Below are 12,625 nucleotides of genomic sequence, written 5' to 3' on the forward strand. Positions count from 1 at the left end.
TGCAAGGATCTGTTTTTGCACCTTTTTGTGTAAAGCAGTGATGTTGGCTGATTTCCAAGCTGATGGCAGATGACCTTGAGCAAAATAGAGGGCGAAGAGAACAGAGAGAGGGAGTGAAAGAGCGGCAGAGCAGGATTTTAGGACCTGTGGGCTGATGCCGTCTGGTCCAGTTGCAGAATCAGAGTCGAGGATTGACAGAAACTTCTCCACCTTGTCAAGAGAAAAGGACACAGAGTCCAGGAGCAGCTGGGTACGACTGGGTACGGTGGGTACAGAGAGGGATGGGTTTCGGACACAAGATTTAGAGGCAAACACAGAATTGAGGCATTCGGCTTTGTCACGTGCGGTGTCAACTGTGGAACCATTTGAGGTAAGGGAGTGGATGGAGTGGGAACAAACACCAGAAACAGATTTGACCAGACACCACCAGGATTCGGAGGAGGGAGACAGGTTTGAGAGTTCGGTCTTTAAAGTGGAGATATATTGTTTCCTGGCTCTCCTGAGGGTGGACACACTTGTTTGGGGCTTTGTGAAAGTAAATGAGATTTCCTTCCGTTGGATTTGCTTTCCAGGAGGCGAAGGCAAGTTGTTTCTGGGCAACTGCCTTGCCACAAGATTCCGTGTGCCATGGACGGGAGGAAGGGTATGACAACTGAAGACGAGATGGGATAAATCTGTGCATGAGAGAGAGCAATTTACGTTGGAAGAATTCCCAGGATGAGTTGATGTCAGAGGCGGTAGAGATGGCAGACCAGTCCAGATGATTGATGGCTGCTTGAAGACCGTGCCAGTTGGCCTGAGTGAAATGCCAGACTCGTCGACGTTGAATAGGCTCTCTGTGAATGGTCAGAGAGATGTCCACTTTAACAAGCACATGATCAGATGAGCCAAATGGAGCAGAAGAAGAGCAGCAGACATTTGCAGGGAAGTTGGTCATAACCAAGTCTAGAAGAGAAGATGCTCCGTTGACTGAGATGCAGCTCGGGAAATTGACAGATTGTCAGTCCCAGTGAGTCGCAGAAGTCCTTTGTTGAGCAGCCATGGCTGGTAAGAGAGGTACCCACACCCAGCCAACTGGCAGTGTGGCAATTGAAGTCACCACATATGAGGAAGAGAGTTGGGATGAGTAGACAGAAGTTGGTCCATATTATCAGACAGCGAGATGTAGATGGAGTCATCACTGTTTGGTGGACGGAAAAAACGCACAAATGAACAAAAGGTGCGAGCGAAGGGGAAGCCGTAGCCAGAGATACTTCTGGGGGTGGGGTGGAGAGAGGGCAGTGCAGGGAGAGTGAGGAGGAGAGTTTTTGATAAAGATAGCAACTCCACCTCCAGGACGAGGCTCAGGTCTCAGGTCGGAGGGAGGAGTAACCCGGGAGAGATATTAAGGAATCATTGATTATATTTTGTTGATTGTTGTTGATTATATTTTTATAATGTATATTTTTTATATGATATTTTTGATAGATTTATTTGATATTTTATATATTTTTAAATAATTTATAACGTGCATGATTAACAATAATGTTGATTATATTTTGGGATCAAGAGGTCAGAGGTCATGGTAAGTAACAAGTGCTACCAGGCCAACTTGTGAACCAGTGATGGTAATTTTAACAAACTTCGTATAAGTATATATATGATGCAAAGATGAACTGATTGAAATATGGCATCAAGAGGGCAAATGTCAGAGGTTGTCATGTCAGGTAAAAATGTGATAACTTTAGAACAGCTGAAGGGATTTACATCAAATTTGGTACAAGTATGCATCATGATGCAATCATGAACTGAGATTTTGGGGTCAAGAGGTCAAAGGTCATGTTAGGTAAAAAATTGTTACTGCAATAATTTAACGGCTGAAGGCATCCAAGTCAAACTTGGTTCAAGTATGTATAATGATGTAATAATGTGGATAGAGGCATATGGGTCGATGTTGCAACGTCAGATTGCCGTTCTAGTTTTATTATTATTATATATTTCATTTTCACAAATTGCTGTACATTCAGTGAATGATTATGGAGGTTAATGAGAACTATTACAGACAAACTTGTTCCATTTGTAGGATAGTGTGGCCAGTTTGAGTTTGCGTAAGTATATATATATATATATATATATATATATATATATATATATATATATATTGTTACGGAACCCAACGTCGGCCTATGGTTCCCCTTTGAGGGGGGATTAGTCTCCTCGTTTGTTACTGACCGACGTGGTCCCTGAAGCTGCACCGCGACCTCCGGAAAGGCCGGTGCACAGCCCCGTTCATGACCGCGGATAAGATGTTAATTTGCCGAGCGGATGGCAGCCGCGGCCCGAAACGTTAACGAAGACTAGACCCGATTCTCAAACGTTGGCCAAATCGTGCCACAGGTATTCAATTGGGAAAAGACAAAGACGACGGATGTGAAGAAGAAGAAGACGAAGGCAAAAGGTTGGAAATACGACTATTATTTATTATTACTATTTACACAATAAAAGAAACCAAGGAAGAAGGAAGGATAATAAAATAATGTAGAAAGGGGGACGGACCAGAAGGACACAGTGCAATTTCTAGCTTAACTAAACAGGCTTAACTTATTACCCAGGACAGAACACACAAAACAAACTCACGTACACAAAAGGATGGAAGGACAGGAATCGTTTGGAGGGATGAGCAGGTGGAATCACAGGGCACAGCGAGCAGGTCCACTCCGGGCGGGAAGTGAGGAGCCGGCAGCTCCTTGTATTCGGCTTTACACCGCACACCGGCAGGGTCACTCGCTGCCCCGTCAGGGCTTCACGCGGCTGGTTGAAACGGGGCTGGTTGAAGCGGCTCTTTGTCAAAGGCTTTTCGTATCTCTGACGCAACCCTTACTTGTCAAAGGCTTTTCGTATCTCTCACGCAACAACCCCCCAAAGGCTTCCGCGCGCGCTTATATCTCCCTCGGGCGATCAAGCCGCCGGCCTCCAGGACACGCCCATCGGTGAGGTCGCCTCGGCCCTGATTGGTCGTGAGGGCTCACCGATCCCGCCCTTAGAGGAGGCGTTGGCAAGGCCACGCCTTGCCCCCGGCGCTGGGCCGACTCCTCCCACCTTCGGCTCCGAGATGACATCGTGGCTAATGGAGTCTTGCAGCGAAAACAACAACCCACAGCTGCAGCAGAATTCAGCGAACCGCTCAATGCAGTTGGCAATTGAGGAAAGGGGAATCCAATGGAGGTTCTGGGGAAATTGAAAGGAGATACTACCTTGTTTCACTTCGGTGCAATGGAGTATTAGTTAATGGAAGACAAAGCCTTAACCTAATACACAGAATAAGGAAATAACTACCAACAAGGAGGAAATCTATGATTGGCTAACGTGATTGTATATGACCTAACTAAGGGACGCCCTTTTGACCTTTATACACAACTGGAGGAAGGAGGGTGATATTTTACCATTTACTACACAATAAAAAACACTTCTCATTTCCACAACAATATATATATATATATATATATATATATATATATATATATATATATATATATATATACAGTCATCCCTCGCTATATCGCGGTTCACTTTTCGCGGATTCGGTACATCGCGGTTTTTTCTCGCTAGTATATGTAAAATTATATCGCGGATTTTTCGCTATATCGCGGGATTTTGCGGTATAAATGTATTTTTATATACTATTATTTTGAATATTTTTGTGGTAAAATAAGCATTTTCTAGCCTAAAAAATTAAAAAACGTAAAGAAATAAGAAAAATACAGTATTTAAAACATATTACAAGAAATAAAATACTGTACATAGTGTACAGTAGAAGGGTAGACAAAGAGTCGTGCGTATGGAAAACGCCAGTACATTCATCATCGTCATCACCTTCATCGTCATCAGTACTGCACAGCTAATTCATCATCATCTTCATCACGCAAGTTGTAGTATTGAAGAGCCGGGGCTCTTGCTTGATACGGACGAAATGACGGGCAAGACACAAACTCGTCCGAGAAGATATTTATTCTCAAAACCAACTCGGGAACACTGAAAAGCCCATTTATCGGGCTGCATTATAAAGCACAACCAGAAACCGAAAGCCACGCCTCTCAAGCGTGGCGTGCTTCGGTGAATCGGTGGTCACGTGATCAACAGGTGTAGCTGATTATACCCGCAAAGCGCGGCACGCTTTAGCGGTCACGTGACCAGCCACTCTCGCGCCGGGAATCCCCGCCGGTGACGTCACCGGCTGGAGCAAGGAGATTCTGATGCTGGTCTTGCTTGGGGAACCCATGGGTAGCTACAGTATCTTCAATGGTGAGTACCCATTAGAATTTTATATGTTGTTAAAATTACGTATGTTTAAGAGTGTAAAAAGTGTTTAAGAGTATAGGAAGTGTTTATAAGAGTGTGGGAAAGGTTAATAAGAGTGTGGGGAGTTCATAATGCTTTAAAATATATATTTAAAAAAAAAAAAAATATGGTCGCTACTTCGCGGATTTTCGTTTATCGCGGGGGGTTCTGGAACGTAACCCCCGCGATAAACGAGGGTTCACTGTATATATATATATATATATATATATATATATATATATATATATATATATATATATATACACATATTATATATACATATTATATATATATATATATATATATATATATATATATATATATATATATATATATATATATATATATATATATATATATATATATATATATATATATATATATAATACTTACCCAAAGACGACGCAAATTTGTCTGTGAAGGCCATTGTAATGGATGATGGGTACGTTTGTCACTGAATGCTACTTTTGATCGGAAAGTTCATTGCTGAGACTGTGCATGTTGGTGAACATTCCCCATATGCGCATTAAGTGCTCTCAAAGTGAGTTAGAATAGTATAATTGTTTTGACCTGTTTGATGCCACGAGCTTTTCAACTTGCCATGTTGTGGTATCCTGGCTCATTCATTTAGAAATTGGTGATTACTTCGTGCAGGTTTGGTATGAGAAGCAAAGTTTGTTTTTCCAGAAATGTAAGTTTGTACTTTGTTTCGCCAACAAACCTTACCTTTGAGGTATTGCAGAAGTCAGTTGTGCAGATTGCAAGACTACTGACAGAACAAATTAGATTTGAACATAAAATGCAACTCGGTGGAAATATTGTTCTTGTTATTGGCTACGTTTATTACTTTTACTATTTTGCAGGATTTTCTCACTTTAGAAATTTAAGCTTGATAATTTAATTAGAAAAAAATAAAATTTATGCTTTAAAAAAACAACAACTTTGTGTGCATCTATCTACATGCAAAATTCGGGTTGAGCGAAAAAATTTCTGCAAAATTGATGTTGTGAAGAGTCTTGAGAATATCCATGCACAAAAATTGATTATTTTGGAGGCTGATAATGACTGTTCCCTATTGATGTGTTGGCATGGCACTCTAGGTGGTGGAGTATGCTGTTTCTCCGCCGCACAAACCGCTGCCATTTCTACGGAACCCAGACTTCCTGGTTGGTGAGAATGACCTGACGTCTCTAAGTTACCTGCATGAGCCGGCTGTTCTGTACAACCTTCGCCTGCGGTTTCTCGATGCTGGCTCTATATACACTTATTGCGGTGAGCGGAGGTTCTGAACTTGGTGTATTTAATTTGTCATGTACCTTGCTGATATTGGTTAGTGCATTACAGTAAATTTTAAAGGTAGTATAGGAGCAACAATAGACCTTCACTAAAGTTAAAATGTTCAAAAGTAATCCCCCTAATTGCTGGCTCCCATTTCCTTACAACAGGTATAGTCCTAGTAGCTTTGAATCCTTATGAAGAACTGCCAATCTATGGTGACGACATGATTCTGGCCTACAGTCAGGAGGGTAGTGGAGATATGGATCCTCATGTATTTGCCGTGGCCCAGGAGGCCTTCACACAGATGGCGAGGTGGGTTTATAGAGGGACAGATTTGTGGTTTTGCAATGACGATCTGTAAGATTTGAAGGGGGGGGAGGGGCGGACGTTATGTTTTTTTTTTTGTTTTTTTTTTGGGGGCCAAAATATTTTACGAGTCTTTGATATTTAAAGCTGTGTGTGTACAAATGTTCCATGAAGCTCATATTCATGGTATGTATGTGCAATTAAGCTTGTATTTCTGGCACCTACACACATTCTTCTCTTTTAATTAGTACTGGTTAATGTTTGAGCAGAAATAATCTGATCTTTCTGAAGTCTTAATTGCCAACTTGTGGTGGGTGATCCCTGAATGCATGACCTCAATATGTGTTTTTATTGACAAAGATGCACTTCTGACCCTCAGGGATCAAAGAAACCAGTCCATCATTGTGAGTGGAGAGTCAGGTGCTGGGAAGACTGTATCAGCCAAGTATGCCATGCGGTATTTTGCAGTAGTGGGGGGATCTACCGGAAACACCAATGTTGAAGAAAAGGTCCTTGCTTCGAACCCGATCATGGAGGTAAAGCTGGAGCAAATAGGAAGAAAAGTTGTATGTAAAAGTGAGGTATGTGGGTGGTTATTTTAAATGTCCAAACCACCCCCCACCTCCCTTCCAAATAAAAAAGCAACTTTTTTGTTGGAGTAACCTATAAAAAATAGTTTTTCAACCATAAAACACCAGAATTACTCCTTGTAATTGCACTACTAACATCCTTGGTATGTAATCATCTCCACCACTGAAGGTAGATGTTATGTTTTCACCCCTGTCTATTCGTCTCTGAACAAGTTATCTCAAATCTCTGGACAGATTCGGACAAAACGTGGTGGTCAGGTTGGTTTTGTGACAAGTACGAATTGATCAGATTTTGGTGAAAATCTGGATCTTAAGTTTTTAATTTTTGAAGTGATTCTTTACCATTGAGAGATGCTGCCAAAGAAAAATGATGTGCAGCAAGATATTTCCAAAAGTTCTGGACGAGTAGTGACGAAACTAGGTAGATGAGTTGATTAGGTGAAAAGAACATGCTGATTTGATTTTGGTTCAGGTCTGGATCCAGATCCGGGCTAACGGTGGGATACAAAATGTAAGCTGTTCTGCATGGTGGAGGTATGTGCTCTACCGAGTGCCTTTCTAGCTTTTCAATATTTTTCTCTTTCACGACTAACTCACAAGTGTCTCTGCTTTGTTCATTTTGACTTTCTGTCCACTGTCGCATCTAATTATTGCATCTTCCTGCATCCTGTATTCTTACTCATATCCAAAGCCTCCTGTTGGCTTATCGGTTAAAGTGGCTGGCTTAAGATCTTAGGCTCAAACTCTAGACCCTGTCATGCCATTGAAATGACACCAGGTGGGTTGACTCAGCCTGTCATCCTTCCAAAGCTGGTAAAATGAGTACCAGCTGACTGGTAACGGGGCATTGCATCAGTGGCCGCACTTCCAGAAAATGATGCAACCAGCAACCACATGTTGCATACAAAACAACAACTCGTATCCTTGTGATCTACCACTGCATTTGGATTTGTCAAGCATTTATTCCTTCATTCTCACTTTCGTCTTTGTATCCCTTTCATTTGCTGAAGTAATATCGTGTACAAAAGCTTTCTAATGATTCTTCACCGTGGTCACATGGCTTGATCTGCAGTGTTAAAAAGCAAAGAAAATTGGCATCTCACCTTTTCCCATAAATTACCCACAAACAAAATTGTAATCCTTCTGAATACTACCTAAATAATCCCCTTACACCCACATTGTGGCTGCCTTTTTTGCATCGGAATTTTCCTGTTCGTACAGGTGTGTGAAGGTCTTTTTGCACGCATTCCACAGGCCATCGGAAATGCCAAGACGACCCGCAATGATAACAGCAGTCGATTTGGCAAGTACATCGAGATTGGGTTTAGCAGCTCGTATCACATTGTCGGTGCAAGCATGCGCACCTACCTACTGGAAAAGTCTCGTGTTGTCTTCCAGGTACGTCTCACTACAGGTACATGGTTTGGTGTTATTGGTGCTTTTTACCCCTTGGTGGAATAGTCGTTTTTGGGCTACTAAACTGTTAGAGTATGTTACGATTTTCTTTTTGTTTTTGTTTTGAAGGCAGAACAGGAGAGGAACTATCACGTGTTCTACCAGTTGTGTGCCTGTGCAGATAATCCTCAGTATGATGACCTCGTGCTCGGTGTGTGAGTTGACATTCGACCATGACTGCTCACCTTTCACTTGTATTCTGTCATGATGGACCCCCATCCGCAATGCCACTCCCCCCCATGCCCCTGTTCTACTAAAATAACATCAAAATTATTTTGAAGGATGTAGTTTTCTTTCAGAGGAGTTGTTTTACTTGCTTATGCACATTTAGTTGGCATTACCCTCGGGTGTGTTCTTTCCGATTTTGCTCTGCAGCCCTATTTTGACCTCCCTCGGCCCGGATTCTGAATGTTATTAGCTCGTGATGCTGACTCCGCACCTTGGTTTCCTTTTTCTTCCTCCTGTGGCTAAAATTGTTGCCTTTGTCAGAGGATTGTAAGATTATATCGTTTGCTTGTCTTTCCAAACCTCTTCTCAGGGCTGTCTGCTGTGTGTTGTTTGAGTGCGAGTGCGTGTCTCCGTCCCATTTAAATTCATCCTGTGCTAAACATCCAGTTCACATACACAAGCTGTTATTGTGGGAACAAACCTTTGATCAACAAAGATGAACCTGAAATTCCCACTCTGGAATAATCCGAATACCACCGTCGTTTAATGTATGTGCCATTGCCGCACCTTGTGTGTTTCAGGTAGAGCTGAGGATTTTGTGTACACCAATCACGGAGCTACTATGATTGGCAGTGTTGACGATGGCGAGGAATTTGAGAAGACGTGTAAAGCTTTCTCTCTTTTGGGTAAGACCCTCGCCTATAACACAGTTTGTGCAAGATAGCAAAGTTGGGTTTCTGGGCCTTTTATTTTTATTTTTTGTGATTTTCTTTATTGTGAGGCATCCTTTGTGTGAATATTTAAGTATTCCCCTTAATTCCTTTGTTTTGGTAAGACTAATTCTTAATTTGTTTATTTATTTATTTAATTCAATTTATCTTGAGCTCTTGTGGGAGCTCGTTCATGAAGGATGGACAATCGTAGACATCGTTGTAATGTAACACAAGTTAAAATAATGTGGTACATGGGTTAATAAATCTTGTTTCTGTGCCGGTTCCTGAATTTTGCATGTCAACACCAGACAAGCCAATGGAATAAATAATCTATGGAGACCAGCTGATGCATTCCTTGTGTTTTTCCAACCTGAAACGTGCAGGAATCGATGCTGCGCATCAGAGAAACATTTTCAAGATTCTGTCTGCGGTGCTGCATCTGGGGAATGTACGAATTGCTTCAAATGACAAGGATGGTGACAACTCTTTTGTTAATGTGGGTTCTATTTTTGAAGCCATTTTCACAAAATGTTTCATTTATTCATTTTGTAGTTCATGACTCATCTAAATATCTTAAGATGTCCGAGTTCTACTCTGATCTGATTTCTATAACAGAGCATTAAAAAATTGTGGCAGGCTTTTGTAACAGTTAATCAAGTAAACATTGAAATGGGGTGTGACAAGCAAATTTTTTCATATATTTGTTCACAAGTATGTCCTGAATGAAATTCCATAAGGTGCCAAATTTTTGGGAAATTTCATTTAAATGTAAAAAAACAAAATGGCCACTGACGCCTTGGTGAAATCCTAAATTCCATACAATTTTGTTTATACTGGGTCTAATTTATTGATGTAAATATGTTTTTATATGTTTTGTGACATAAATGCATTGGAAACAAAGACAAATCAGAGATTGCACACTCTTGCCAGGAAGTATTTTCAGTGGTTTTTAAGGCTTTTTTGTGAAAACAAATATGGCGACCGAACCACGTGACCGATGACCATCATTTTTTTTTCTAAGCGAGTTTATTCCTAGATTATGCTCAAATTTCATCTTGATCAGATTACGTTTTGTACTTGTCGAATTACGACGTCATAATGGAGGCACCTATGACATCATCATTAACAAATTTTATTCCCCATGGAGAGTTCTTTACAATGAGCCATGTCTCAATTTTTTCTATTCAGTACTTTCGGAGATATAGAGGTGCAAGTTTTTTCGGTTTTTCCAAGATGGCGGCCAAACCATGTGACCGATGACGTCATCATTTTTTTCTCCACCAGTTTATACTGACATGGCGCTCAAGAAATTTCATCTTCATTGGATGAAGTTTTGTACTTGTCGAATTATGACGTCATAATGGAGGCACCTATGACATCATCATTAACATATTTTATTCCCCATGGAGTTCTTTACAATGAGCCATGTCTCAATTTTTTCTATTCGGCTCTTTCGGAGATATAGAGGTGCAAAGTTTTTCGGTTTTTCCAATATGGCGGCCGAACCACGTGACATATGACGTCATAATTATTTAAAAATTCTACAGGTGGAGTTGCACCTATGGTGAAAATTTCCTGTCAATCGGACCAACGGTTGCAGAGAAAATCTTATTTATTCTGTGCGGACAAACAGACAAACAAACGGACTCAAATGTAATACCCTCTCCTCTGGCGAGGGTAACAACAACTTTGGTCTTCTGGCAACTGATGCAGAAGGCAGGAGCAAATTTCGGTTAGAATTGAAGAAGCATATTGATCTGCTGAAACGTGAAACTGATAAATTGGTCGATATCACCAGAGGTTGCAATGTACATGGAAAAGTGAATGTTGACAAAGCACCGGATATAGGCGAGCATATGGCTGACAACTACCAGAAAACCCTTCCATATGGGTTTCACAAACCACTTGAACATGAGGTCACTTTGGTTACAAAGAATATCAAAGTAGGAGAAAAGAATGTTTACGATATGGAAAAGCTCTTATTGTTAAACTGCCAAAATAAAGACTCTCTATTCACCTTCACTCTTTCATTCCTCTTTACTCCCACCTCTGGAACAAACTCCCTCACTCTCTTCGATCCCACTCCTCCCTCCAGGTCTTTAAAACAGCTGTTCACCACCATCTCTTATCTTCCCCCATCCAAAACCTTGATCTTTTCTACCCCCGCTAATTTCACCCCAAATCCTTTTTTGAAATACCAACTTCTTTTCTGGAAGTCCTTGGTGTCGTTGTGTTTATACTTCTCCCACCCCAACCCCTTCCCATGCCGCCTCCCCCCAAGCCCTCTCCCTCCCACACATTCCCAATGTCCCTCACAAATGTTGTGTTTATGTGCTTCCCCTTCTCTCCCCATCTTGTCTACCGCTCCCCTTTTTATATACTTTGGTTGTTTGTCTGTTTGATTTGTTTGTGTGATAAATGTTAGCTCTTTCACGAGCCTCGATTATGTATACAAAAAAAAAGAAAAAAAAGAAACTCTATGGGCCTATCCGAGTCGCTCAATTGATTCCCTTATTTAAGTATGAATATAATTCAACAGTACAGTATTTAAGTATGAATTGGCACCTGTGCCTTCGTCTTTCTTTGACTATCGGCAACTTCGGAAGTCATCAAAGGCACCATTGCTGCATAAGCTTGGCATCGATGATGCCAACAGATATCAACCAGAAGTGAAGATTTATGATGGGAATGAAATGATATACAATGTGGTATATTGCAGCATTTGGCTGACTACTTCATGAGGGCAGTGGAAGATCCACATGCAGAATCATATATTGTCTTTGACATTTATGTTGATCAATCGCCAAAGACAAATGAATGCAACAGATGTACAGGAGGAAAGTCTTCCTGGACTACTCACTGATATTGGGTGTGGAATTACCTCCAAGAGATGCAATCATGAAAAACACGAGTGACAAAAAAAACAATTGCTCAAGTTGTTTTGTGACAATGGTAGATCATCATAAGTGAAGCTTTTTGGCAAGGAACAATGTATTGTTGCGGATCTCAAATGTCGGCCTTCTCCCCTTACCAAGAGGGGGGTTAATCCCCTTGTCTGTGACTGACCGACGTGATCCTGAAGTTACCCCGTTCCTTCCGGTCGGTATTAGTTAGGGTTGTTGGTCAATTTGGTCCTGTTACCTAATTACCAACACCGACCGTGAAGCAAGGAGATAACCTCCCACCCGAGCCGCAGCGTTAGTGGATACGCCGAGCGAAGCGAGCCGCGACTCGGGCCGTTAACAATGACTCTAAACCCGATTCTAGCGGTTCATAATCCCACCACGTTTACCCAATGAAAAAGGATGGATGCGATCGAATGGAGAGGAAACCAGAAGATAGGAAGAACAAAGATGGGTTTATTAACAAATATACAAGAGAAGAGGAAACGAAAGGAATATACAGGAAAGGAAGAGGAAGAAGCAGCACACAGGGCAGTCTTAAAAACAGTCTTAACTTATTACCTAGGACAAACATACACACTCACACTGGGAATTGTAGATGGTCGATGGTCAGGTAGAGGGTTCAGGCTCCAGTCGACTCCGGTCCAGGCTCCGGTCCAGTGGTGCAACCCGGCAGGCAGTTCCGCGTATCATGGAACGCGACCGGACCTTATATATAGCGGGGGGGGGGGGGGAAGCTGGTGTCCTTCGTACGTGATATTTGCACGTTCGTGCTACACGCCGCCTCTCCCAAGTTCTCTTATCAGCACCAGCGAGTGAATCCTCTCCCAAATGTGCGCTCCGTATCAGTCTTTTGAAGCAACCAGCGCTCCCGACAAGTAGTCCCGTTCAATAG

At 41.7% G+C, this 12,625-nt stretch overlaps 1 protein-coding gene across 1 annotated transcript in view; it reads left to right on the forward strand.

Annotated features, from left to right (window-relative positions):
• Nucleotides 1–12,625, forward strand: part of LOC137418487 (unconventional myosin-Va) — a 129,321-nt gene that overhangs the window by 42,977 nt on the left and 73,719 nt on the right. The window contains exons 3-9 of the mRNA XM_068104559.2: nucleotides 5,418–5,589; nucleotides 5,763–5,907; nucleotides 6,281–6,437; nucleotides 7,746–7,889; nucleotides 8,016–8,097; nucleotides 8,696–8,800; nucleotides 9,211–9,323. Of these exons, the coding sequence (XP_067960660.2) occupies nucleotides 5,418–5,589; nucleotides 5,763–5,907; nucleotides 6,281–6,437; nucleotides 7,746–7,889; nucleotides 8,016–8,097; nucleotides 8,696–8,800; nucleotides 9,211–9,323 (918 nt within the window). The remainder of the gene's footprint in view (nucleotides 1–5,417; nucleotides 5,590–5,762; nucleotides 5,908–6,280; nucleotides 6,438–7,745; nucleotides 7,890–8,015; nucleotides 8,098–8,695; nucleotides 8,801–9,210; nucleotides 9,324–12,625) is intronic.

Source organism: Myxine glutinosa, chromosome 2 (genome assembly GCF_964187855.1).
Source record: "Myxine glutinosa chromosome 2, kmMyxGlut1.1, whole genome shotgun sequence".
Lineage (NCBI taxonomy): Eukaryota > Metazoa > Chordata > Myxini > Myxiniformes > Myxinidae > Myxine > Myxine glutinosa.